Here is a 25,947-nt window from a genome sequence, read left to right as displayed (position 1 = left end):
CTCCCCCTTAACTTCCCACTTATCTGTGGAACTTGTGGAAAGAACTTATTCTGGATATACCCTCAACAAAACAATGAACAGGAACAGGCTGGGGAACATTATGGCTACTGTCTACGAAAAACTACGTTTCTTTTCATGGGGAACAATCGGGAGGGATAAAAATAAACAAGAATATGAGGTTGAAATATAACTAAACAATGTACGAACAGGTTAAAAGAAGGGCAAGAAAAAACGAAGAAGAGCCTGAAAACAAGGGAAACATGCAAAGTTTGTATTTGTAACAATAAATATGTTATCAAATAATTTGTGGTAATTACTAATATGACCTACAGGAAACCCGCTATCGCTTATCTTTTATCGTTTTCAACAGCCTACCCAAGCATCAACGTGCAACACTGTCTTTGAACTTCTAAAAATATCAGATGGTCCAGGTCCTTCAACACGTCCTCGAGTTCAAACCATTTTGTCCATGTTCATATCAAGATAGTTCATAGAGCCCATTTGCTGGCTTTGAATTTATATAAACATCAGATATTATAGGTCTTCCAAATCATTCCAATGTTCAGAGATCATGAAGTCATTTGCACCAATGACATTAATATATGTGAAGTTTTAGTTCATGTTTTGGTTTTTAGTTCAAAAAAGCATGATGCAATCAGCCCTTTTTGACGCATAGTTCGTAATGAAAAGATATATACTGTTTTTTTGTAAGTATGCATAATATGTATATTTTTCCCAACATACTTTCTCGAGCAGGAGAAAATACTAAAGGATACATTATTTTGATCCTGATACAAAAATTTAGTTTGGACGAGCCTGATATAAGAAATAAAATACCAAAGGATAATACCAAAAAAATGGAAAGAAATAGCTTTTCAATACACAAATTTGATAATTTCATTATCAAAGTTGAGCAGTGTTGATTTGGTATTTGACGTGCTCATTCTAGTATTGGAATAACATTGTGGGCCTAATCCAAAATTATTCCAGAATTCTAACAGGGGATAGTAACTTCAAGCAAAAAAGTGGGACCGATTCGAGATTGCTTTTATGTAAACAGTGAACTTTTTTTACACTCTAAAAATTGCACCGACTTGCACTGACGACTGAATGATATTGTCAATTTGTGCGAGATGCCTCAAAACAGCTGGGAATAAATATTGTTTATATACAGTAAGTTACATTTAATGCGACGTTTAGATTATTGGACAGACCTGTAATGTGACACGTTTAATTGGACATTTTTGTAAACATCGAGTTCGGGGCCCGAATTATGGCGTCATATTAAAGTTGCCACCAGACTTAGACACTGTACCACTCACATCGTCAATGTTCAATTACAGGCCAAAATCGCCTCCAAAGCGACACTGAGTGGTGCCTCGGCATGTCGTATTGAATTTAAATTACTGTATTATATTGTTATTTATGTTCGCATCATAAGCAACGAACACACATTTATGTCATGCATATATACGATTTAAAACAGACAACCAAAAAACGAATGGCGGAAACGTTCTTGATAATTATTATAATTATTACAGATTTTTGTAAATACATGTATGTTTGGAATATTGCGTCAAAAATTATTTTTAAGTCCGAATATTTCCGGTTTCAAGAAAAGTGAAAGTTAAAGTTGCTTTTTTTATTTTTAACTTTTAAGAACGAAAGATTATCTGTTTGCCGGTCTTTTGCGTTCTGATAAACATAGTTACAAAAATAAATTAGTTCAACTTCGTCATTCAATTTCACTTAACTCAAAACTGTAAACATGAGATTATGAACTTGACAAACCAAGCTGTCAAGTATGCCAACTCAGCAAACATTAAATCGTATAACTATCGTATATAGAGCATCGAATATCTGATATTTTGGGTGATATATGATGCGCCCAAATAGCATATACAGTAAGTTACCTCTAATCCTCGACATACCGAGGCACTACTCAGTATCGCGTTAGAGGTGATTGGCCTTTAATTGGACATTCACGATGATAGTGGAACAATGTCGACATCTGGTGGCGACTTTCAATCTGGGGCCGTACTTTGGGTACCAAACTCGATGTTTACAAAATATCCAATTAGAGGTGAAAATGTCCAATTATTTGTGTCCCATTACAGGTCTGCCCAATTAACTAAATGTCGAATTAGAGGTAACTTACTGTACATGCAAGGTCATTAGGCAATACCTAATAACATAATAAGTCTGTTGTCATACGAATATACGATTCATCACTGCCATTAAAAAAATGGCGGAAAATATCAAAGTAAAATGTTCGGCCCGGGGAATCACCATTTTTGTATGTATATAGAACCTTTATGAACATTTATGTTTGTACAAATAGGAATTATTCAATTGACTTTTAAGGATATAAATGTTCGATATTAGTGGTGACGACGGTTATAAAATTGCTCCGATGGGATTTGAACTCCGGTTGTTTGAATTATCAAACTGCAGCTAGCTCGTACGGCTATCTGAAATATGATTTTAGGGCAAATAAAGCTCTTACATATGATACGAAAGAGTTGCAATCGGATACGTCATTCCTGATTGTTTATTGTGCTTTAGTGGAAATATCGCAAAATTTATATAGAAATGTTTAAATAATGTTCAGTACTACATGTTTCAAGTAATCAAATAACATGAAGTAACAAATTTCATTCATATTTTAACAATTTAAAACTGCCTTCGAACCGGCCCAGCAAACATTAAATCGTAAAAAAATCGAGGGGTTTTATCCGAGACACGACCGCTTAGAACGTAGGACTACGCAATCTTCTTTCTTTTGAAATTTGATGGTTAATCATTTCGAATATAATTTGCGAATACGTCGAAATTTCATAAATAACTCTTTAGTAAAAAGTTCCAGGGACTCTCAAAAGGTTTAATGGCTTGCGTAGTTTTGTAGAATCATTTAGAGAAGCAACGATCATTTTTTGCCTTTGCGAGAACAATACACTAATTGGTCATATGTCGCAATTTGTTTCTTTATATCAATGCACGCATTGCACTGAATATTAACAAGAGGCATCTTCCGTGCATCGCCATCAAAGACGAATGAACTGGCTGAGTTTCAAGTGTCTATAATGCAAAAGAAAAAAGAAAAATTGCATCGTCATTCAACAAGTATCACGCGTCTAACAGATGCACACAGTTGCAGTGCTAAAAATGAAACATCGCGAGAATGACTGTTTATGAAAAATCGTTTCTCGATTCTCGGTCAAAACCGTCAACAAAGTTTCTCTAAGTTTCTATGTTTCGCGCAACGAAAATGTTGCTTGTTTCCGAAAACCCAAACATCGATGTTTAGAAGCGACCTATAATCATTTGCACTCTTCTCTTTTTTCGCTTTCTTTGCCATGACTCGGATGGTTGTGTTAATTGCAATGCCAGATACACTTCAAATGAAATATTCACTAGCGTTCACAGCTCGAGGGGAAACATTAAACACAAAACGAGTAGAATAAGCTACCTTTGTTGTTTCGGGCACAGAAAGATTCTGAGAATTTTCCTCAGAGGAGATGCAATACTTATACGCTAGAAACAGCTTACTTATAATGCAAGGGTGGAGTTTACTTCGCAATTTTTTTCATTCTGCTATCCCCCTTCGTTGTTTCTGTTCTAGCGGTTGCACAAATGAACAGAACAAAAGTATGGGAAAATGGGAATGCTTCCAATTTTCATCAGTTTAAACCCAATACAGACTATGGGATTGTAATGTAAAGCATATCAAACAAAAAAAATCTTAGAAAATTTCCAATTTGATTGGTATGCAAATCGTTTAAATTCGTTCGTAGAAAAAATAGTTATTAACGTTAACTTTATTTCATAAAAACGTGACCTGTTTTCTGATTTGGTACCCTTAATGGAAGACGTAGTCCTACGTTAAAAATCTAAGATTGGTGGCGATATACATACATCCTAGACACATTACTTGTATGATGTGTATAACTGGCATATGCATATAAAATTGGAGGCCATATACATGTATATGGGGTATATGATGTAACATAAACGACAATTATACGATTTAAGTTTTTCTAAGATGTATGTATATCGCCTCCACGTTTACATGTATGAGCTGGCAGGCGCTTCATATACATGCAATTCATATTAGTCATACTTGTATGTTTGTGAATATAATCCTCAAAATACAATCATTACACTAAACCTTCGTTTCAAACAACTTATAAGCAACCAAATCACGCAATAAACATCAAGAATTGCTGGGAATCTGTTATCATCATTTGTTCAAATTTAAAAAGGTGCTTAACTCCAATTTTGTTGACATCTTTTATGCATTCAATTAATTTGTACGATACATCATTTATAAACATAAACATTCCCACCTTTCATCCTTCATTAAACACCTCGTAGTAGAAATCTGTCAGTATGCATACACTCTCCTACGAAACATAGTGGAAAAAAATATATTCGTCGATGTAAACAAGCGGTGAAAAAGGAGACACTTTTCGCCGAGTGATTTGTATGAAGTTCCACTGCCGTGATTCTAATGGGCACCTTACACGATCAACCGGATTGACAATAAGTGTCTTCAATATCGTGACAGCTAGGCTTTCAACATCTGATCTAACCTCAATCAATATTTTTCCACCTTACACGGTCAATATCGCCCTCAACCCGAGACAACGAAAATATCCGCGATGGCTAGTGGCGACATTTGAGTTTGGGATCCAAACTATTCTCTATCAGATTAGAAGGCTATAAGGTAATTTTCAATTGGTAAAATTTGAATGAAAATATCTACTTGGTATTATTCAATTAGTTGAAGCGCGTAGTCCTAACCTTAACTTAACCTATTTCCCCTGAATTTTCAGATATTCCTACTAAAATGTATTATTATAATATAACGTCGATTTCAGACATAATTTTTGTATGAGATTTTCTCACCACTTGCAGGAAAAAAGTGATTTGCATTCACATAGAATACTAATTTGATTTGTAAAAGTTAATTTTCATTCATAATTTACACTTTAGAATTCGGTTTTTCTTCTCAAAAATACATCATAATACTCGTTTCACAAATACAGACTGTTCCTTTCAGTTTCAGAGATGCCAGATTATTTTAGTTTGCGAAAATATATGCAGGTTATTTTATCTGCAAGCAAATGTTTTTATTCCATAAATGAGACTATGACAGTAGAACCCCGATTATCCGCGAGCGGGTGATCCGCCCTGCGGATTATTCGTGACTGCGAGTTCCATAGTAAATCAATAGGCCTTTCCGGAATTTGTTAGTGAGTGGTAGGCCCATGCTCTTTTGTTGTGATCATGGCTTTTACATTATTTAGCCACTGGTGTACACGACCTTATAGATGGATAATTGATTGATTTCTGTATTGATAGAACATAGTTTTTATGTTGAAACATCTCTTTTTGTGTTTGCATGTTTTTTATCCTTTAATGGGTCATCCGCGATTTTCGTTAATCGCGGTGAGTTTGCCCAACTATTCCGCGGATAATCGGGATTCTACTGTAGCTTGAATTAACACATGATGTTTTTTCATCTGTGCTTTTCCAAGATCTTCTCATTATCCAAATTTTATAGCGGAGTGTGAAGAAACACACAACCCGCGCACTAGCGCAAAGAATGACCGAAATCAACGTTAAAAAAATCCTAAAACGTTAAGTTTCATCCACTCTCTCACCATCACTTTGTCAGTTTACTTTGAAGTTTTGATTTGTATCGTGAAAAGTACCGTATTTTGCTATTCAAAGTATCGGTTTTCCAAACCAAAAGCTTCCATTTACGATTCCTACAATTTCAGTGGTTTATGAATTTTAATTGCAATCGCAAAAAAGACTAACAAAAATTAAATGTGCGCTTGCATATCTGGCAACTCAGTCTGGAAGTCCGTGAGGTAAAACGTCAACATCATGCATCCATATGAAATGTCACGATATTGAAGCCCGAAAATCAGAAAATCCGGATTTCTGCGTTGTCGGCCATGTTCAGCTGTCATTATGCTCTCAAATGTCATCATATTGTCAATAAATTTGACCGTGTAAGGTCCGCTTAATATATAGATCACTGCATAAATCAGTTCACCGAGACGTCAGTTTGGCAGTTTTGCCAATTTGTTTTTAGCTCCCATTCGTCGAAATTTGCAATTTGAGTGGGAACTGAAACAACACACGCAAAAACATCAAACCGAATGTAAGGTTAGGTAGGGGCATTGATTTTTTTTATTCCATTTATTCTACATACTTACGAGTGCGAAAAAGATAGCAACAGAGTTGATCAAAAGAAACACTACAAAAATGTTGAAATTCGTGTTAGAAGAAAAAGGACAGAGGTTTGAGGTTTGTTTCGATTTTCAGTTTTCAAATTTTATCCAAATAAAACCGTGCTTTCGAGAGGATCTTAAAGAAAAGAGAAAAAAAAAAGAAAAAGAGAGGATCTTAAAGAAAAGAGCAATCTTCCAGTTTTTCGAAAAATACTATTGGCAACCCTGATTAGAGATGGGCAAATCAAGACGGGTCTATGGTACTAGGTGAGGCCGTTTCGTCACTAAGTTGGTTAGGGGAGCGGTATATGAAAACAGCACGGAAGAAAGTAGAAGGGGAATTATTTGCTTGTAGCGTGAAAGAGACAGACTGATCACGAGCGACCTTCGGCAATAGCGTATTGTGTTTTGTTTACAAACAAAATACAGTAGACTTCCAAGATGGCTGAAGAGTGGTTTTAGCAAGTTGGCCCACCTTAGTATATACTTCTAGGCGCCTTGGGGCAAATCAGCTCATCATGGTGAGCGGCTCCGAGCCGTTCAGCTCATACAAGAGAGCTGCTCATTTGGAACAGCTCGTCAGCTCAGTTGAATTTTGCGGTTGTCCACACAATTGCATAACTACCATGGGACATTTTATAGTGTGCATTTTCATAATGGACGGAAAGCAGAAAAATAAACGAATTTAATATATAATTGTACACAAACAAAAACTAATATGAATTCTAATAATATATTTTTTTTTAATTCCATTTATTTATTTTAGGCTCCTTAGCATTTTTAGCTGTAACAGAGCCGAATTTTAATCGTGTTCATGTCACATGGTTATTATCATATCTATAATTATAGCACATTACACAGTTGCCATTCGCCAGTATTCCTTCTATACCATTGCATATGGTACATTTTTACACAGTAGCCATTTAGGCGTAAGAGTATTCTTTCTGTTCTTCCATTATCCAGTTAGACCACCGGACAACGGAGACAGTTGATATGATCATTGTTGAGTTATTTATAGAACAGCAGCCCGATGTGTCTTGCAGAGCAGAGCAGTTGTATGGATGAATCGATCTTGTTTCGACCGTGGATCGATCTCCATCGCTGATGATTGTTGCGTGGACGTAGTTATTCTGTAATAACACAAAGATGGTCAATGAGGGCCCTGAGTTTCGAACTCACGATCGATCGCTTACTAAGCGAACGCGCAACCAATGTGGCTACGGAGACCCCCATCTTCTAATAAAATGATATAAAACAAAAATTGAATGCTGCAATCCAACATAGAAGATGCTTAGGATATGCTGAACTTAAACAACAGAAAAACCAGCAGTAGCCAAATAAAATGCCTTCAGAAATATTGGCCGACACAACGTCTTTTGATAAAACTTCCGAGATATTTTTTGCATCCAAGTATATAAAAATAAATCCACTAATAGGCGCAACGAGAAATAATTCTTCGCGATGACAAAGGTAACAAAAAGACCATTATAAATCATTAGCATTTATACCGGGTTGTTTCTGAATTGTTTTGATTCAGCACGCGGAAATAAGTTTATGTGTTTCAACAGTCATGTTTAAATAACAATATAATATAGTAATTTCATTTACAAGCATATAATAATGTTTATTATTTTGTTTGGTAACGAACGATTGAATATCTTCTAAACAAAAACCTTTTTCCTATCTGGCATCTCTGCTAAAGCTAAAGAAGAAGAGGGACACACGAAAACAAACTGACGTCATATCATAAAACGCGGGAGACGAAAAATTCTTTCGCGTCTCAAAATTCACACTCTCTGCAGCTTTTGCGCTCCACAGCTATGCAGCTCAGCAGCTCAACAGCTCAGCAGCTCATCCGCTCAGCTGCTCATCAGCTCAGCTGCTCGTCAGCTCAACAGCTCAGCAGCTCATCAGCTTAACAGCTCATCAGCTCAACAGCTCATCAACTCAACAGCTCATCAGCTCAACAGCTCATTAGCTCAACAGCTCCGTAATGAGCTGATGAGCTGCGTTGTTTTGATTGCGAACCGATCCGAATCCGCTCACTATAATGAAGCGATTCGAATGAACAGCTCATGAGCGGATGGCACATCTCTAACCCTGATCGCAAATATTTGTGAGATGATGGTCTTTTGTTTGAATTGAAGCACATAAGTTCGCGTGGGAAAAACTAAATTTCAGGTACATATTTTTCTGCGATGATTACATTACAACAACGTCATTGTTTTGGTTCAAAATTATTCTGCTTCGATCATTTTCATTATAGGAAAGCTAAATTATCCGAAAAGTAAATATGTCTAGGAGCTCAAACGGGATAAGATCTGGAAGAATATTGAGAATGACCTCCTGGAGTGCTCATGGAACTAGTTTGCTTGCTCCGCGCGTGAATGTAGGTACCTTTATTGCCAGGTAATCGTATGCATGACAACCATTTAACGGGTACCCACTTAAAATAGGTATTCAGTTCAGAAATGCTACCTACAATTCGCGCATGGAAACGAATATAACCAGAACCAAGGCCGATGTATCGTTAGTTGCTGACAAACACTACGAGTCCAATAACTGCATAGCTATCTGCTCAAACACAGAAAAGCCTCAAATTACGCCAATGGATCTGGTGGACAATAAGCTCAGAGAATGGGACTTTCCGATAGAGTCGGAATCATCAGAAGAATCACTGATGTCGGCGATATCCGCGGTACAAGACAGCGAGGAGAGTGATGGAACGACTGATGATGAATCGAGCGATTCATCGACAGATATTGAAAATGCGGCAGTAGGAATCGAAAGTGACGATGAATATATCGTTTTCGAAAGCGGCGAAGAAAGTCAGAAAGACGATGACGGCTCGCTTCAGATTCTGTCCCGTACCAGGGTGGGGAACGGCAGCAGCGTTGATGAATTCTCGAACAATGAAGTCCGAGATCATAGATGCCTCCCCGGAGCATCTGACCAGAGAAGGAAGGTATCGTTCAGCATGAAGCATGAGGTACACATCATTCGAACGTGGGATTTTGCGTATCGACAGGCTCGAATTGGTGATAAATGGATGATGGCAGCTAGGGATAGGGATCGGTTCAGGAGACGGATCGATGAGATTGGAAAAATATTGAAGCCCGCATTGGAGAAAGATTTGCGACTGAAAATATACCGCAGTAGGTTTGAAGATGGAAAGTGAGGAGTTTCTAGTACTGCGATATTTAGCATGAGACGAACCAATAAAAGCTTAAATCGTAACGAATCAGCATGCTTTTTAATTTTGCTTCTGTAATGCCTAAATGCTATCGTTTTCACCATAACTTTTCTCTCGAATGTTATTAAAATTATTCTGTTCTACGCAACTGAAAATGAGAGTTACTTGGGGTTTTACGGTATTTGATATGAGGCCACCTAAGAGAAACTATGAGCCCTATTATAGAAGTCGAGTCGACAAAAATTCTACTCGTTAGCTCTATTTTACTACAGTAGAACCACTATTATCTGCTAAATTGTCGGGCAATGTAACCGAAATATATAACATGCATGCATGAAAACTATGTTTTTTCAATACAGAAATCATTAAATTAACCATCTATTAGGTCGTGTACACCAGTACTCAGATAATGTGAAAACCATGACCGAAACAAAAGAGCTTGAGCCTACCATTCACCGATAAATACAGTAGAAACTCGATTATCCGCGAGCGGATGATCCGGGTTATCCGCGAATGCGAGTTTCCTAGTAGTTCTTTAAACCTTCCCGAAATTTGTCAGTGAGTGATAGAGTCTTGCTCTTTTGTTTTGGTCATGGCTCTCACATTATCTGATCCCTGATGTACACGACCTTACAGATGAATAAATCAATAATTTCTGTATTGATAAAACATAGTTTTTCATGCTAAAATATCTTTTTTCGCGTTTGCAGCTCATTTATAGCCCCTTGTTGCGTTATCCGCGATTTTCGTTATACGCGTTGATCTAGCCCGACTATTTCGCGGATAAACGGGGTTCTACTGTACTAGGAATATTAATAGATTTATTATGCAACTCGCTGCCGCGAATAACCCGCATCACGGATCACCCACTCGCGGTGATCGGGGTTCTACTGTACTTTTTAGAGGTGTGTGGTTTGCTTGTTGCACACCTTCAGAGAATTGTTTTGTTCTGGTTTGCGTCTCTGATATTGGGACACGTTTTAGAAACGCGAATTTTCAACACATGAAGTTCGAACACGGTAAAAGCGGCATTCCATCTATTCAACATGCTGCATGCTACAAGTCAATGGTAAACAACAATGGATATGATACTTAGGCAATTTTTAATTTTGTTTCCACCTCAGCCACTGCACAGCAGTATGCGAACGCTCACTGCTCCAACATATATTTTCTGGTGTTTTCGTTTTTATGATCAAACACTCTGTTGTTCCATTATTGTGTTGAGTTATGAAAATCGCCAATAAATGACCTAGTTGCTCCAATATTGTCGTGCTACACACGCTGCACCGATCCGCAGGCCATTCGATAAGGCCAACATTGCTCGACAAGACCAATTATGTCGTAAAATGAGACTCTCCAATAAGCAAGAACCATTGACTTGTACAGGGTGGCCCATTTCAAGTGGAAGGATTTGTTTTTGCAATAGCAAAGTAAAGAAGTGGAATTTTAAATTTTTTTTTTTAAATTCATTTATTTTGGTCCAAGGAGATTTGTTCTAACTACTTTTTGATTATGATATCTCGTAAATGACCGCTTCTGGCCTTGACCGCAAAATGTGCCCTTTTTTGGGCATTTTCCATCACTTTGCCCAATGTTTCGGCCGATATGGCAGCAATTTCTTGTCGGATATTGTCTTTCAGCGCAGCCAGGGTCCTTGGTTTACCAGTGCATACCTTGGATTTTAAATATCCCCATAAAAAAAAGTCAGGAGGCGTCAAATCAGGTGATCTCGGTGGCCAGTCATAATCGCCGTTTTTCGATATTAATCTTCCGGGGAACATTTCGCGCAATAATTTGGTCGTGGCAGCAGCTGTATGGCATGTAGCGCCGTCCTGTTGGAACCAGTAATTGTCCAATTCATTATGCGTCGGAGAGTGGTTCGAGCGATGCCTAACTCTTGCGAACGATGGCGACCTGATGTCGATGGAGTCTCTGCAACACTGGCTCGAACGGCATCAATATTCTCGTCGAAACGTCTTGGTCGTTGTCTGGACAGATGACTGGCATTACCAACACTACCAGACGATATAAATTTGGCATATAATCGACGTATAGTGTTGTCTCCAGGCGATGTTTTAACTTTATTTTTATTTTTCCACGCACGTTTAGTTAACACAATTGAGAAGTTATTTTGAATGTACAGCTGAACAATTTCAGCGCGTTGTTTAGGTGTGTATTGTTCCATGGTTAAAATTGTACTGAAATGACGCTTCCAACGCGGTATGACATTTGTTAATCTGACATCTCTGTCAAAAGTTATGGGGTTGCCAGATGCTTCCACTTTAAATGGCCCACCCTGTAGCATGTAGCATGTTGAATAGATAGAATTCCGCCTAAAGATAGGCCCAATATCACAAACATTACTGCCACGTACGCTTCACGTCACTTACACTTCATCAATTTTTTTGACGTAGAACTACGTCTTTCATTAAGGGTGTCAAATCAGAAAACAGGTCACGTTTTCATGAAATAAAGTTAACGTTAATAACTATTTTTGCCGCGAACGGATTTTGGCGATTTACATACTAAACAAATCGGAAATTCCGTAAGATTTGTTTAATATGCCATACAATAGAATCCCCTGGTTAGTTAATGGTTGAAATTCATGAAAACTTTAAGTGTTTCTATTTTCCCATACATTTGTTCTGTCCATTTGAGTGCTTTCCCGAACAGAGATATCAATAACGAGCAACTTATCGACGACCAACGGAGGGGAAATCGTAGGATTTAAAGTCTTCGTGATCAAAGGAAAAGAAGAAGAATGAAGGGGAATACTTGCCTAGAGTGGTAAGAGTATAAACAGTGGATCTCGCTGAGGCAAACTTTCATTCGGCATCGGACTGTTTAGTAATCCAGTTCACTTTGCTTTCGCTGCGCTTCGATCTAAGATTGGACCCCACCAGTGGTAATCCAACTTGGAAATCGTCGTTTGATTTTTCTGTTCGTTTTTCGCGTTATTCGTGTCGTGTGTTCTTCTTTCCGCGTCATAAATTGGACGCTTCCCGTAGTGTGCGGTGAGCAAGAAGAAGAGGAAGGCAGGCTCGAGCCCTGCAAAAAACGAACGCATTGCCAGGGGCAATAAAATTTCGAGGTAAGCATCATCTAATGATGCACGCGATGTTGGTGACACCGCACCGAACAACAGCGAAGTAGGCAATTTCGGCGCGTCGGTCGAAAATGTAAACGCCGTTACCCAGGCAGCAACCAAAATCAAGCTCCCCCCTCAGGTGCTGAAGGCGGTCGCTCTTACAGCAGATAACAAGCTGTGTGGCATAATTCAGTCTTTTTCCAAGCAGTTTACATCCGTCTTCATAAGGGCTTCGTTGGTGCCTTTGAGAATGCATCAATACATTAAACTGACGTTATGGCGAAGCAGACGTTAAGGCTGTGCACCAAAAAAATATTTGGGAATACCAAGCATCTTGAATGTCTTATGGAATGTTATAAGTTATTTGGGTTCGCGTGCCAGTCGCAAAACTGCCTTCAACTAGGATTGCATTTGCGCTAATATTGATCATAATGAAGCATTGCTACTGTTTTCGAGGTTGTTATTAACAAAAAGAGGTTATTTCCCTTGTTTAGTCATCAAGAAAGTAAATGTTCTGGAATTTTGTATGTGATTAGGTTTTGCTTGCCAGTAGCGAAACTTCCTCCACTAAGGGTGACAGCTGCGCTTCTCTAGCATGAGAAAGTAATGCAACCCTTTTCGAGGCCAGTAACATTAACAGAAGCGTTTCTTTTGAGAATAGCGCAAAATGATGAGAAATGTTTATATTGCTAGTAGTTTCAAGCCAACAATGTATGGCTCTGTATGCATGCTATGGTGAACGCTTGTTTGGCGCCTGGTTTACGCTTAGTTTGTACGAACGATATCTAGAGGTGCGATTCCTTTGAGGCAATACTAAATAACATGTAGCATGATATTTGATACTTGCAAGTGTTGTCATTGTTGTTGTTTACATGCGCCAAAGATATATTGATGTAGTTATGAGATGTGGAATAACATGTATATAATCGACTGTAGTCGAGTCTATGTCAATTTCGAAAAAGGCCACTGGAATAGCCTTCGAGGTAAATTTTCAATGCATTGACATGAAATAAATTGCGACATACGATTGTTTTGCGAGGGCAAGAATGAATCATCAATCAATTATCGTCAACTGATGCTACAATGAAAAAATCATTTCAGAGATTTTTTCACTAAGCAGTGGTTTCTAAACTTCCACAGCATTATAGAATAATATCCGAAGGTATAAACAAGCGACTTATATAAAATAACAGCGTAGTTCTACGTCAACAATGCGGTCGTATCTTGGACACAACCTCCTATAATTTTTTCATTGTTCGAAACCTGTAATTTTTTTCTCTTTTGATACATCAAATGGAAGCCCTGAAATAAACGTTTCGTGCATGACCTTGTATCTTTTAACGGGTAAGATAAGATAAGGTGGTAGAATCCGGAACCACATTCTGTTCAAAAATGTACATACAAATACCATTAAAGCCATTACTACCCTTTTCTTCTGTTTGTTCAATTATGCAGAAGAAGACAAAGAGCCATCATGTATCATTTTTAAACACAATTCAAAATGGTTAAGATCCACATAAATATAAGCTTAACTCAAATAAATCTATCACTACAGGAATATATTATAGATGAAAATAGCATTTTCTTCTTCGTCGCCACGTTGTCCAGAACATTTTTTGTTATAACTTTATCGTCCGGTGATGTATAGTGAGTATTCCATGGCCATGAGTGCTCTCTTGAAAATTTCGTGTAGCTGCTGTAGTGAATTGATCTCATTGGGTGCTAAGTTCTGCTTATGTATAGGAAAGGGAAAGGAGAACTGACATGTGCATTCGAGGAAGTGAAGCGGGTTCCTTAGAAAGACATATATAGAGAGCATAATATTAAGATCACGACTACTCAAGCTTTCATAATCTGATATGCTTTCGATTTTCTAAATCAGTATCCAGTTAAATTCATTAACTGCATTTTTAATAACCAAATAACATACTCGCTATTATGACATCCTGGACCACAATTACATAAATTGTTAGTAGCAAAACCTACACGATAAAAACGTGAATTGAGCACAAATTGATCGGGCAACATACAATACAATAATTGATAAATGTCCAATCTCGGTAAATGGAGAATAATTCTAATTCATTATACGCATCAACTCACATTGTGAGCTAACGCCCGAATTTAGCAAAAAAAAATGCTCGATGCGTCGGGGAGGAAAGCGAGTGTTTGGAGCAATCGAATGAAAACATACCCATTTTAATCGTCAAATTGTTAACTTGTTTTTCTATATTCACTGTTCAAGTTTTGAGCAAAAAAAAAAATGCTGGATAAATTTCTGTTCTAATGATATATAACACATCATATGTCGCAATAACGATTTTGCGTAAAATGCGTTTGAAAACTCTTAATAAATCGTTACATTTTTCGTAGAGTGACTACCCTATATAGAAACCAAAGACATAGTCCTGTGTCAAAACCTGCTCTACAATGTTGGGAAAACTTCACGGTTATTATTCAATACACAAAATTTCAACAAAGCAATATTATACATAACCAACCATAATAATCGTCCGAGTCCATATACAAATTTACGTCCTCTGGATACGTCCATCTAAAATGCCACCAAGAGGGTAAATTACTGTTTGTTTATCCTTTCTTTCCTAAACAACACAAGGCTAGATTCAAAATGTTGACAAAAAACATAGAGTGTTGGATCGTTTTGCCGGATAGGTGAAGCTGGAATTGGGCGGGTTCGTGCTTCCTAGAAAAAACAGGAAGTGGGTTATATCTATGGTATAACCGCAAGGGAGACGTAGGACTATCGTTGATTTAGAGATCATTTGTATGAAGCTGAATCTGAATTCATTCTGAATAAATGAATATTTGGAGAACTTCGAAAACGAGAGCGTTACGTTGGAGGCACAAGGTTTTATGCATCCAATATTGGATACGGAAATATCCTACTGATGGGGAAGAATAATCTTCAGAAGCTATCCTGTTGATTGCAATTGATTGAAAAACCACAAAACCAAATGTATTTGGTCACAGTGTTACATGGACAGAAAACATTCAATTAAACTCTTTCACATGAATATATTTTGAAAATTCCCAAAGGAACTGGCAGATTATTTTCAGTAACGATTAGATATTTCCACATTTTCCTCGATACTGGAAGCCCACCAGTGGTTAATGCCAACTCGATAACCACCTGTTAATAGCACTTGATTGAAACATATTTGGTCACAGTGTTACATGGATAGAAAACATTCAATTAAACTCTTTCACATGAATATATTTTGAAAATTCCCAGAGGAACTGGCAGATTATTTTCAGTAACGATTAGTTATTTCCACATTTTCCTCGATACTGGAAGCCCACCAGTGGTTAATGCCAACTAGATAACCACCTGTTAATAGCACTTGTTTGAAACATATTTGGTCACAGTGTTACATGGATAGAAAACATTCAATTAAACTCTTTCACATGAATATATTTTGAAAATTCCCAAAGGAACTGGCAGATTATTCTCCAGCAATGATTAGATCTTTCCGGAACTTTCACGATGCTGAATGGCATCCTAACGGAAATAGTTCTGCGCGTGTATGTGTCGATCCTTCGCCGTCCACCTCCTCCAGCACGTTAGGCAACGATGTTGTCTTGTCGATGTCCTCACGAAAAATGAATGTGTCTCACCACCAGAATATCGCTTAAGTATGCTTTTTGTGTGTGATTGAATCGAGAGAAGGTGTGGTTTACGATGGCAATTTGGAAGGCAAACTAGAGGGGAATGAACTCTCTGAGCTCGGAACTTTCGGCGACTGAGCAATAATCGATTGCGGGCGCATACAATATTGGATACGGAAATATCCTACTGATGGGGAAGAATAATCTTCTGAAGCTATCCTGTTAATTGCGATTGATTGAAAAACCACAAAACCAAATGTATTTGGTCACAGTGTTACATGGATAGAAAACATTCAATTAAACTCTTTCACATAAATATATTTTGAAAATTCCTAGAGGAACTGGCAGATTATTTTCAGTAACGATTAGATATTTCCACATTTTCCTCGATACTGGAAGCATACCAGTGGTTAATGCCAACTCGATAACCACCTGTTAATAGCACTTGATTGAAACATATTTGGTCACAGTGTAACATGCATAGAAAACATTCAATTAAACTCTTTCACATGAATATATTTTGAAAATTCCCAGAGGAACTGGCAGATTATTTTCAGTAACGATTAGATATTTCCACATTTTCCTCGATACTGGAAGCCCACCAGTGGTTAATGCCAACTCGATAACCACCTGTTAATAGCACTTGGTTGAAACATATTTGGTCACAGTGTAACATGGATAGAAAACATTCAATTAAATTCTTTCACATGAATATATTTTGAAAATTCCCAAAGGAACTGGCAGATTATTTTCCAGCAATGATTAGATCTTTCCGGAACTTTCTCGATGTTGAATGGCATCCTAACGGAAAGAGTTCTGCGCGTGTATGTGTCGATCCTCCGCCGTCCACCTCCTCCAGCACGTTAGGCAACGATGTTGTCTTGTCGATGTCCTCACGAAAAATGAATGTGTCTCACCACCAGAATATCGCTTAAGTATGCTTTTTGTGTGTGATTGAATCGAGAGAAGGTGTGGTTTACGATGGCAATTTGGAAGGCAAACTAGAGGGGAATGAACTCTCTGAGCTCGGAACTTTCGGCGACTGAGCAATAATCGATTGCGGGCGCATACAATATTGGATACGGAAATATCCTACTGATGGGGAAGAATAATCTACTGAAGCTATCCTGTTAATTGCGATTGATTGAAAAACCACAAAACCAAATGTATTTGGTCACAGTGTTACATGGATAGAAAACATTCAATTAAACTCTTTCACATGAATATATTTTGAAAATTCCCAGAGGAACTGGCAGATTATTTTAAGTAACGATTAGATATTTCCACATTTTCCTCGATACTGGAAGCCTACCAGTGGTTAATGCCAACTCGATAACCACCTGTTAATAGCACTTGGTTGAAACATATTTGGTCACAGTGTAACATGGATAGAAAACATTCAATTAAATTCTTTCACATGAATATATTTTGAAAATTCCCAAAGGAACTGGCAGATTATTTTCCAGCAATGATTAGATCTTTCCGGAACTTTCTCGATGCTGAATGGCATCCTAACGGAAAGAGTTCTGCGCGTGTATGTGTCGATCCTTCGCCGTCCACCTCCTCCAGCACGTTAGGCAACGATGTTGTCTTGTCGATGTCCTCACGAAAAATGAATGTGTCTCACCACCAGAATATCGCTTAAGTATGCTTTTTGTGTGTGATTGAATCGAGAGAAGGTGTGGTTTACGATGGCAATTTGGAAGGCAAACTAGAGGGGAATGAACTCTCTGAGCTCGGAACTTTCGGCGACTGAGCAATAATCGATTGCGGGCGCATACAATATTGGATACGGAAATATCCTACTGATGGGGAAGAATAATCTTCTGAAGCTATCCTGTTAATTGCGATTGATTGAAAAACCACAAAACCAAATGTATTTGGTCACAGTGTTACATGGATAGAAAACATTCAATTAAACCCTTTCACATGAATATATTTTGAAAATTCCCAAAGGAACTGGCAGATTATTTTCAGTAACAATTAGATATTTCCACATTTTCCTCGATACTGGAAGCCCACCAGTGGATAATGCCAACTCGATAACCACCTGTTAATAGCACTTGATTGAAACATATTTGGTCACAGTGTAACATGGATAGAAAACATTCAATTAAACTCTTTCACATGAATATATTTTGAAAATTCCCAGAGGAACTGGCAGATTATTTTCAGTAACGATTAGATATTTCCACATTTTCCTCGATACTGGAAGCCCACCAGTGGTTAATGCCAACTCGATAACCACCTGTTAATAGCCGCGCGTGTATGTGTGTGTAGCGATGTCTTCCCAGGGAACCGTTTGTGGCATCTCTCTCCTCCTGATAGATTCCCTTCTGGCCTAGGGTGCACAAACAGGCTCTTGGTGACACCGTTCATCCGCGCTTTCATGATAAATAAAGAGCTTCACCGCAACAGCGACAACATGCTCCAATCGCTGTTCAATTAGAACTGAGTGGATTTCCGAGCGCCGCTCGCTTATATACCGATTGGTGATTTCAATAGCCTGTTTTGAAAGCAATTTTAAGACTATTGAAACAAGTTTTTGGATCAAAAAGTAACAAGTATATAACGCGTAGACATTTTATCTTTTGAATGAAGTGTTTTTCATACCATTTCGTTCAGTTGTTTAGGAGCTATTAACGCTCAAAATCTCGGTCTCCGGCGTAACGCTTTCGTTTTCGAAACTTTGATTTTACACCCCGGTATAGAAATGAAAGACGTAGTCCTACGTCAAAAGCTAAATAAATATGAAATTAAACTTACTCCATTCCGCGTGACTAGCTTCCACCATCTAAAACACAAGTGACAAATATACCTGTTTTTCTCCGTGACATGACAGTAACGTGGTATTCATAATAACACCGAGTTCATCAAAGTTGTCACGATGGATGAAATCTTCCGGATTCTACACACACCGTGGCAGCCGTAATAAGGTTGTATACAATTCACTCCGTTTTCACCGTGAAGTGACGTTCGTGATCAGGCCCCTTATCTCAATTCACGAAACATGAAATTTTGCTTGCTCTGGCAGGGTTGCCAACCATAATTTTCAAAAATCATGAAGAATGAAAATAAAAATCAGGAACAAATCACGATATCTCATATTGGGTTGTCCGAAGAGTACGTGCCGATTTTGGGAAAACAAAAGCATAATTTTTATAGGCAGACTTACATATATTAAATTTTATTCTTCATTCTTATTATTTCGTTCAACAATCTCTCATCATGGGTGTTTTCTTGTATTTCTCATGTTGGTGATAGAATTGAAGCTCTTGCAAATGAGAGGATTTGGCAGGGATCATATATTTTTCCCACAATCCTACATATATCAATAGTGACAATTATAAAACAAGTGAGCAATTTAACAAATAAAGAAGGTATGTTTTACGAGCGAATGCGAAGGTAAATCATGTATTATGCATTCTTTCTTTCAACTTCGTTCCCATGAATGCAACACAAAATTGTGTGCAATAATTCGTTCTATCAAATGGGCACCTTACACGATCAAAATTATTGACAATAAGTGGCTTCAATATCGTGACAGCCAGACTTTTGACATTCGATCTAACCTAAACCAATATTTTGCCACCTTACACGGTCAATATCGCCATCAACCCGGGGCAACGAAAGTATCCGCGATGACTAGCGGCGACATTTCAGTTTGGGATCCAAACTCTTCTCCATCAGATTAGAAGGCTAAATATCAACTTTAAATTGGTAAAATTTGAATGAAAATTTCTACTTGGCATTATTTAATTACTTGAAGCACGTAGTCCTAACCCTAACTTGATTTATTTCGTCTAAATTTTTCGATATTCTTGCTAAAACTTATTATTATAACATAAAATCAACTTCAGACACAATCTTCGTATAGGATACAGAAAATGCAGAGAAAAGTGCTTTGCATTCACATAGAATACTAATTTGATTCGGAAAGGTTAATTTTCATTGTCAATTTACACTTTCGTTTTTCCTCCTCAAAAACGCATCACAATACTCGCTTTCCAAATACACGCTGTTCCTTTTAGTTTCAGCGATGCCAGTTTAAAAAATATATACAAATTATATTATCTGCAAGCAAATGTTCTCAACTCAAATTTCCCATATGCCCTCAATCTCAAACAAAACTCAAATTTTCCATATTTCTTTAGAAAAAGACTGAAATTGGTCACGTAGAAATAAAAATGACATTTTGGGTGGCACCTCGGAAACTTAGCTTATACTGAAAATAGATAGGGGAAGTGGGGGCATAGTGGTCACCCTAAGGAATATGCCCATTCCCAGCGTCCACATACCGCTACAGTTCCCGTTTTTCTTAGAATATTATAGTTCAACTCATTGTTGTTCAAGATAGCATACGGCTTTTACTATAAAAAATCAAAATAGTACATTATTCATCATTAGAAAAAAAGATGAAAAATCGATCTTTTTTTTTGCTTGGAGGTGAAGTGGTCACCCGCACATATCATGCTAAATGTGATAGATTTATGCGTTTTTTTCGTCCAAATTTGTTCAAATCATCTTCGAAATAGTAGGTACTTGTATGAAAAAAATTTGGTCTGTTCGCATAGAGTCTCAATTTAAATTTTCTGATGCATACAAAAACGTTGTAAGAAACACATAACGTTCGGCAAAATGAGGCATGGTTTAGTTGGGGTGGCATATTTTTCAAAGTCACAAAAGGAACCTCTTCAAGAGCAGAATGTGATGAGGTATATTAGCTTCAGTAAACAGAACATTGTAAGTCGTTAGGCACCTATGACCACTTTGCCCCCAAACATCAAACTAATTTCTATGCTAATTAATCGCTGAGATTGAACAAAATATATGTTCACATCTCCTATAATATGTGAACAGTCGTCCAAACTGATGATTTGTCCAACATATCAGATTGAATAAATTAAATTTCACGAGAAATTCCTTAAAAACCATGCGCACAGAACTACGGCCGAATGGTTATCGCGAGAACAATTTCTGTTTTTATTTATATTTTGACATGTGACATTACTACTGGAGTACAGGGTGACTCAAAAGTCATTAAATTCTTCAATCATAAGCTGACTATCAATACGGTGTCAATAGTCAATAGTTATACTATCAAACAAGCAGGTGACCACTTTGCCCCCCATGACCAATTTGCTCCCGCTACCCCTACAGCAATAAGTGTAGTTATTCAAATCATTTGACTCAAACTCATAAAGACTTCGTTAGCTCAACCCATCCTATTCCTTTACTCGATGAAAGAATCCTGCCAATTCTGCCCACGTAGTACCTACATAGAGCAGTAGGACTTCGCTGTTCCTTGCAAAAATGTAGCACCGGTCATTCAATGCTTCGTAAGCACCGGAAATAAAAAGTTTGCTCTGCCTATTCAACTCAGCTCTCCCTTTCCCCGCGGGGAAGAAGTGAGGGGGATGGGCAGAAACGCTTCAAGCGAACAGAACATCCAGAACGTCCAGTATTTCTTCACCCACCTCCCGAGGCTGTGCTCGATAAACAGTTCTTACAACTTTTTGTGAAAAGTTCGGACGAATAGAACGGCTAGGCGAACGAATCCCACCGGGAATTGCAAACAAGCGTCAATTCGAAATCCGGTCACGGCACAAGGAAGAAATACGAGCGGATGAAAGCCAAGCAATATTTTGTTTCCATCGTTTCGTTTTTTTTGTCACTGGTTTAGGTGAAGGCTGAACACTAGAGGCATTTTCATAGCATAGTGTTTATATTTGTTTTCTGTTTTTTTTCTCTCTCGGAATGGAAATCAGCGGAAGTTTCTTCTTTACCGCCTAGAATCCTAGAATGGTTTTGCGGGAAGCATTGCTATGCTGTAAAAACGTTTCCTTTACAAGTTTCTTGTCAGAAAACTGTTCAGCCGGCTGAGACCGTCATGAAGCATATGCACATAATTATTTTCGACGAAAAACATATTCATGTGCAGCCTTTGGAACCTTATAATCTTTCGGTGCTCATAAACTGACCTACACACACTTTTGAAGTAGGACTACGTCTAACCGAAAGATATAGGGGGTGAAATGGAAATCTAGGCACTGAACAAGTAGGAAAAAATGCAAGATTTGGAACGCTTATAACTCGAGCATTTCTCAATAGATCGCAAAGGTTTTTGCATCAATTGATAGGAAATATATCTACGCATCTATCATAACGAATAACATTTCATTTTTCTTGAGATAAATAATTGAATAATTGTGAAATATCAAGCATTGTCCAAATGCTCTATGTGCTCATTTTTGATTGGTCCATTTTGTGCTCCTCAAATCGTACCGACCAAAACGGGCAACCAGAGCAGCAGCGAAATAGAATGAAGCACGATTGGAAAGGAAAAAGAAAAAAATGAACGAAACATTGGTCGCAGTCTCACACATGCGTAATTCTCGAGCCAGCCAGTCAGCTTAAAAATCCCCGCTCCGCTGCCGTAACGATCATTCTTTGTGTGGACACCGACTGGACAACATCGTTGCTGGACGAGCTGAACGGCGAGGGATCGAGTGCCTTTCTCAAGGTGAGAGGGCGGAGGTGGTAGCGCTGGAGTAGAGTAGAGTAGAGTTTTCAAAGGGCCTTTCTCAAGGCTAGAGACGAATGAACTGCAAAAGTTTAAAGTCTCTATAATACAAGACCTTCCTTCCTTCCTTCCGTAACGATCATTCTCATTCAAACCGTACACCACATCGGTTCGCATCACAACACATCAACAAACCAACCCAAGCAGCCATGTCTGGGCATGGTAAAGGAGGAAAAGTGAAGGGAAAGGCAAAATCCCGCTCGAACCGTGTTGATCTGGAGTTCCCCGCAAGGGTAGCTAGGCCGAGCGCGTTAGTACCAGTGCACCAGTCCACCTAGCCGGCGTTATATAGTTTCGGCCGCCGAAGTGATCGAGTTAGCAAAGCTGCTCGTGACGATAAGAAAACCCGCATTCGGAACAGAACACATTCGGTTCGGTGGACATCAAGACAACAGGCAGTTGCAGCGAGTGGCGAGTGGCAAACGCAATCGCAAAACGGCATCAAGTAGCAGAAGAAAAAAGTTTGTTCTTTATACAAACTTATCGAAATGGTTTTTTTCAAAACCACGAGTACTAAGTTTTCTAAATTGGAACCATTCCATAAAACAAGGCGCATTTCAGGACCTTCCAAAAAAGTGTTTAGGAAATACAGTTCAATGTTTTCTAAAACATTATCCAAAATAATAATAAAACACAAATTGATTTTTTCATAATTTATTTGCCAGGATCTGATGAGTATGTGAATTTGGCAGTTGTTCTGAGCTTATTGATAGTTGGGGACTTTCCTGATTATTCAATTTTCACCAATTCTTAAATTGTTTCCAGATTGAAAGTACAGTAATTTACAATTAGTTCGACATTTAGCTAATTGGACGGACATGTAATGCGACTTATTTAGATGGACATTTTTGTAAACATAGAGTTCGGGGTCCAAATTATGACCTCACATTGAAAGTCGACACTGTTCCACTGTCATCGCAAATGTTCAATTACAGGTTAAAATCGGCTCCAATGCGACACTGAGCGGCGCTTCGGCACGTCGCATTGAATGTAATTTACTGTACAACATGTCACAAAGCTGGATGGGAAGAAATTTTCCAACTGTGAAAGCTGTGGCGAGTGGCAACAAATCGCTAAACAGGAAGGTTCAGCCGAACAAGATGGGGATATCGAGTGATAACAAAACAATAAACTCTTTAGATTGAATATAATTTTGTGATCCTGAAAAGGACCCTTTTTAGCCTGCATGTGAATCCAACGAGCGAACAAATCGTAATGAATGTATTTTTTTGCCATCGCTCCCTTTTAACGCTCATTCGTTCGTCTCGCTGAGTCTGGCTGAGTCTGCCGATTTATCTCTATCCTGTGAGTGTGTACCGCTAGAGTATAAAACACGCGGACCCCAAAAAAATATCATATTTTCTTTCAAACCGTAAACCCGTGTGGTTGTACGGCATCGGCATCGTGGACGTAACAAAGGAGGACAAGTTGAGGGAAAGGAAAAGTCCCACTCGAACCGTGCAGGTGTGCAGTTCCCCGTAGGTGTATCCGCCAATTTTTCAGCAAGGGTAGCTAGGCCGAGCGCGTTAGTACCAGTGCACTAGTCCACCTAGCCTTCGTTATATAGTTTCGGCCGCCGAAGTGATCGAGTTGGCTGGTAAAGCTGCTCGTGACGATAAGAAAAACCGCATTCAGAACAGAACACATCAAGACAACAACAGGCGGTTGCAGCAAGTGGCGAGTGGCAAACGCAATCGCAAAACGGCATCAGATAGCAGAAGAAAAAAGTTTATTCTTTATACAAACTGCTTTGGTGGCAAATCCAGAACAAGGCGGCATCGAGGGCGTTCGAAATGGCTTTTTTCAAAACCACGAGTACTAAGTTTTCTAAATTGGAATCATTCCATAAAACAAGGCGCTTTTCAGGGCCATTAAACCTTCCAAAAAAGAGTTTAGGAAATACAGTTCAATGCTTTCTAAAACATTATCCAAAATAATAATAAAACACAAATTGATTTTTTCATAATTTATTTGCCAGGATATGATGAGTATGTGAATTTGGCAGTTGTTCTGAGCTTATTGATTTTCACCAATTCTTAAATTGCTTCTAGATTGAAAGTACATTAATTTACAATTATCTCGACATTTAGCTAATTGGACGGACCTGTAATGCGACATATTTAGTTGGACATGTTTGTAAACATAGAGTTCGGGGTCCAAATTATGACCCCACATTGAAAGTCGACACTGTTCCACTGTCATCGCAAATGTTCAATTACAGGTTAAAATCGCCTCCAATGCGACACTGAGTGGCGCTTCGGCACGTCGCATTGAATGTAATTTACTGTACAACATGTCACAAAGCTGCAAAGCAAAGCAAAGAAATTTTCCAACTGTGAAAGCTGTGGCGAGTGGCAAACGCAATAGCAAAACAGGAAGGTTTAACCGAACAAGATAGGAATATCGAGTGATAACAAAATACAACACCAAAGGTTCTTTTCAGAACCATCAACATATTCATAAAGAGTAAACAGTAAACTGATCCGTTTTTCAGGTAGATTTTCAGGTTCACGCAGGAGAAGAAAATAAAACAACATATTTAAAATATATCTTTAACAAAAGCTGTCCCCTTTGTATAGTCCTACGTCACTCCGGTTATGTCCCCGACATTACCCACCCGTCTTTTTTCTCTCTCGGAATGGAAATTAGCGGAAGTTTCTTCTTTACCGCCTAGAATCCTAGAATGGTTTTGCGGAAAGCATTGCTATGCTGTAAAAACGTTTCCTTTACAAGTTTCTTGTCAGAAAACTGTTCAGCCGGCTGAGACCGTCATGAAGCATATGCACATAATTATTTTCGACGAAAAACATATTCATGTGCAGCCTTTGGAACCTTATAATCTTTCGGTGCTCATAAACTGACCTACACACACTTTTGACGTAGGACTACGTCTAACCGGAAGATATAGGGGGTGAAATGGAAATCTAGGCACTGAACAAGTAGGAAAAAATGCAAGATTTGGAACGCTTATAACTCGAGCATTTCTCAATAGATCGCAAAGGTTTTTGCATCAATTGATAGGAAATATATCTACGCATCTATCATAACGAATAACATTTCATTTTTCTTGAGATAAATAATTGAATAATTGTGAAATATCAAGCATTGTCCAAATGCTCTATGTGCTCATTTTTGATTGGTCCATTTTGTGCTCCTCAAATCGTACCGACCAAAACGGGCAACCAGAGCAGCAGCGAAATAGAATGAAGCA

General features: G+C 38.3%; 1 protein-coding gene across 4 annotated transcripts; it reads left to right on the top strand.

The window, feature by feature from the left end:
* Positions 1–8,303: 8,303 nt before the first annotated feature.
* LOC129774087 (uncharacterized) lies at positions 8,304–9,486 on the top strand. Of its 4 annotated transcripts, none has more exons than XM_055777796.1 (3): positions 8,304–8,426; positions 8,512–8,634; positions 8,710–9,486. In XM_055777796.1, the coding sequence occupies exons 2-3, from the start codon at positions 8,539–8,541 to the stop codon at positions 9,421–9,423; spliced, it is 810 nt and encodes a 269-aa protein (XP_055633771.1). In that variant the 5' UTR covers positions 8,304–8,426; positions 8,512–8,538; the 3' UTR covers positions 9,424–9,486. The 4 variants fall into 4 exon arrangements, with proteins under 4 accessions (XP_055633771.1, XP_055633777.1, XP_055633763.1 ...); XM_055777802.1 differs by having other exon boundaries at positions 8,702–9,486; XM_055777788.1 differs by having other exon boundaries at positions 8,512–8,638; positions 8,702–9,486.
* Positions 9,487–25,947: the final 16,461 nt, after the last annotated feature.

This window comes from Toxorhynchites rutilus, chromosome 1, assembly GCF_029784135.1.
Source record: "Toxorhynchites rutilus septentrionalis strain SRP chromosome 1, ASM2978413v1, whole genome shotgun sequence".
In the NCBI taxonomy this organism is placed as follows: Eukaryota; Metazoa; Arthropoda; class Insecta; order Diptera; family Culicidae; genus Toxorhynchites; species Toxorhynchites rutilus.
Note: the sequence above shows the minus strand (reverse complement) of the source record. Positions and strands in the feature narration are given on the sequence as shown.

What these genes read in the sequence shown, in the direction of transcription:
- LOC129774087 (XM_055777788.1), top strand. Translation starts at nt 8,539, where the DNA reads ATGTCTAGGAGCTCAAACGGGATAAGATCTGGAAGAATATTGAGAATG. An exon ending in TGCTCCGCGCGTGAATGTAG is followed by an intron (nt 8,639 to 8,701) that starts GTACCTTTATTG and finishes CACTTAAAATAG; the next exon opens with GTATTCAGTTCAGAAATGCT.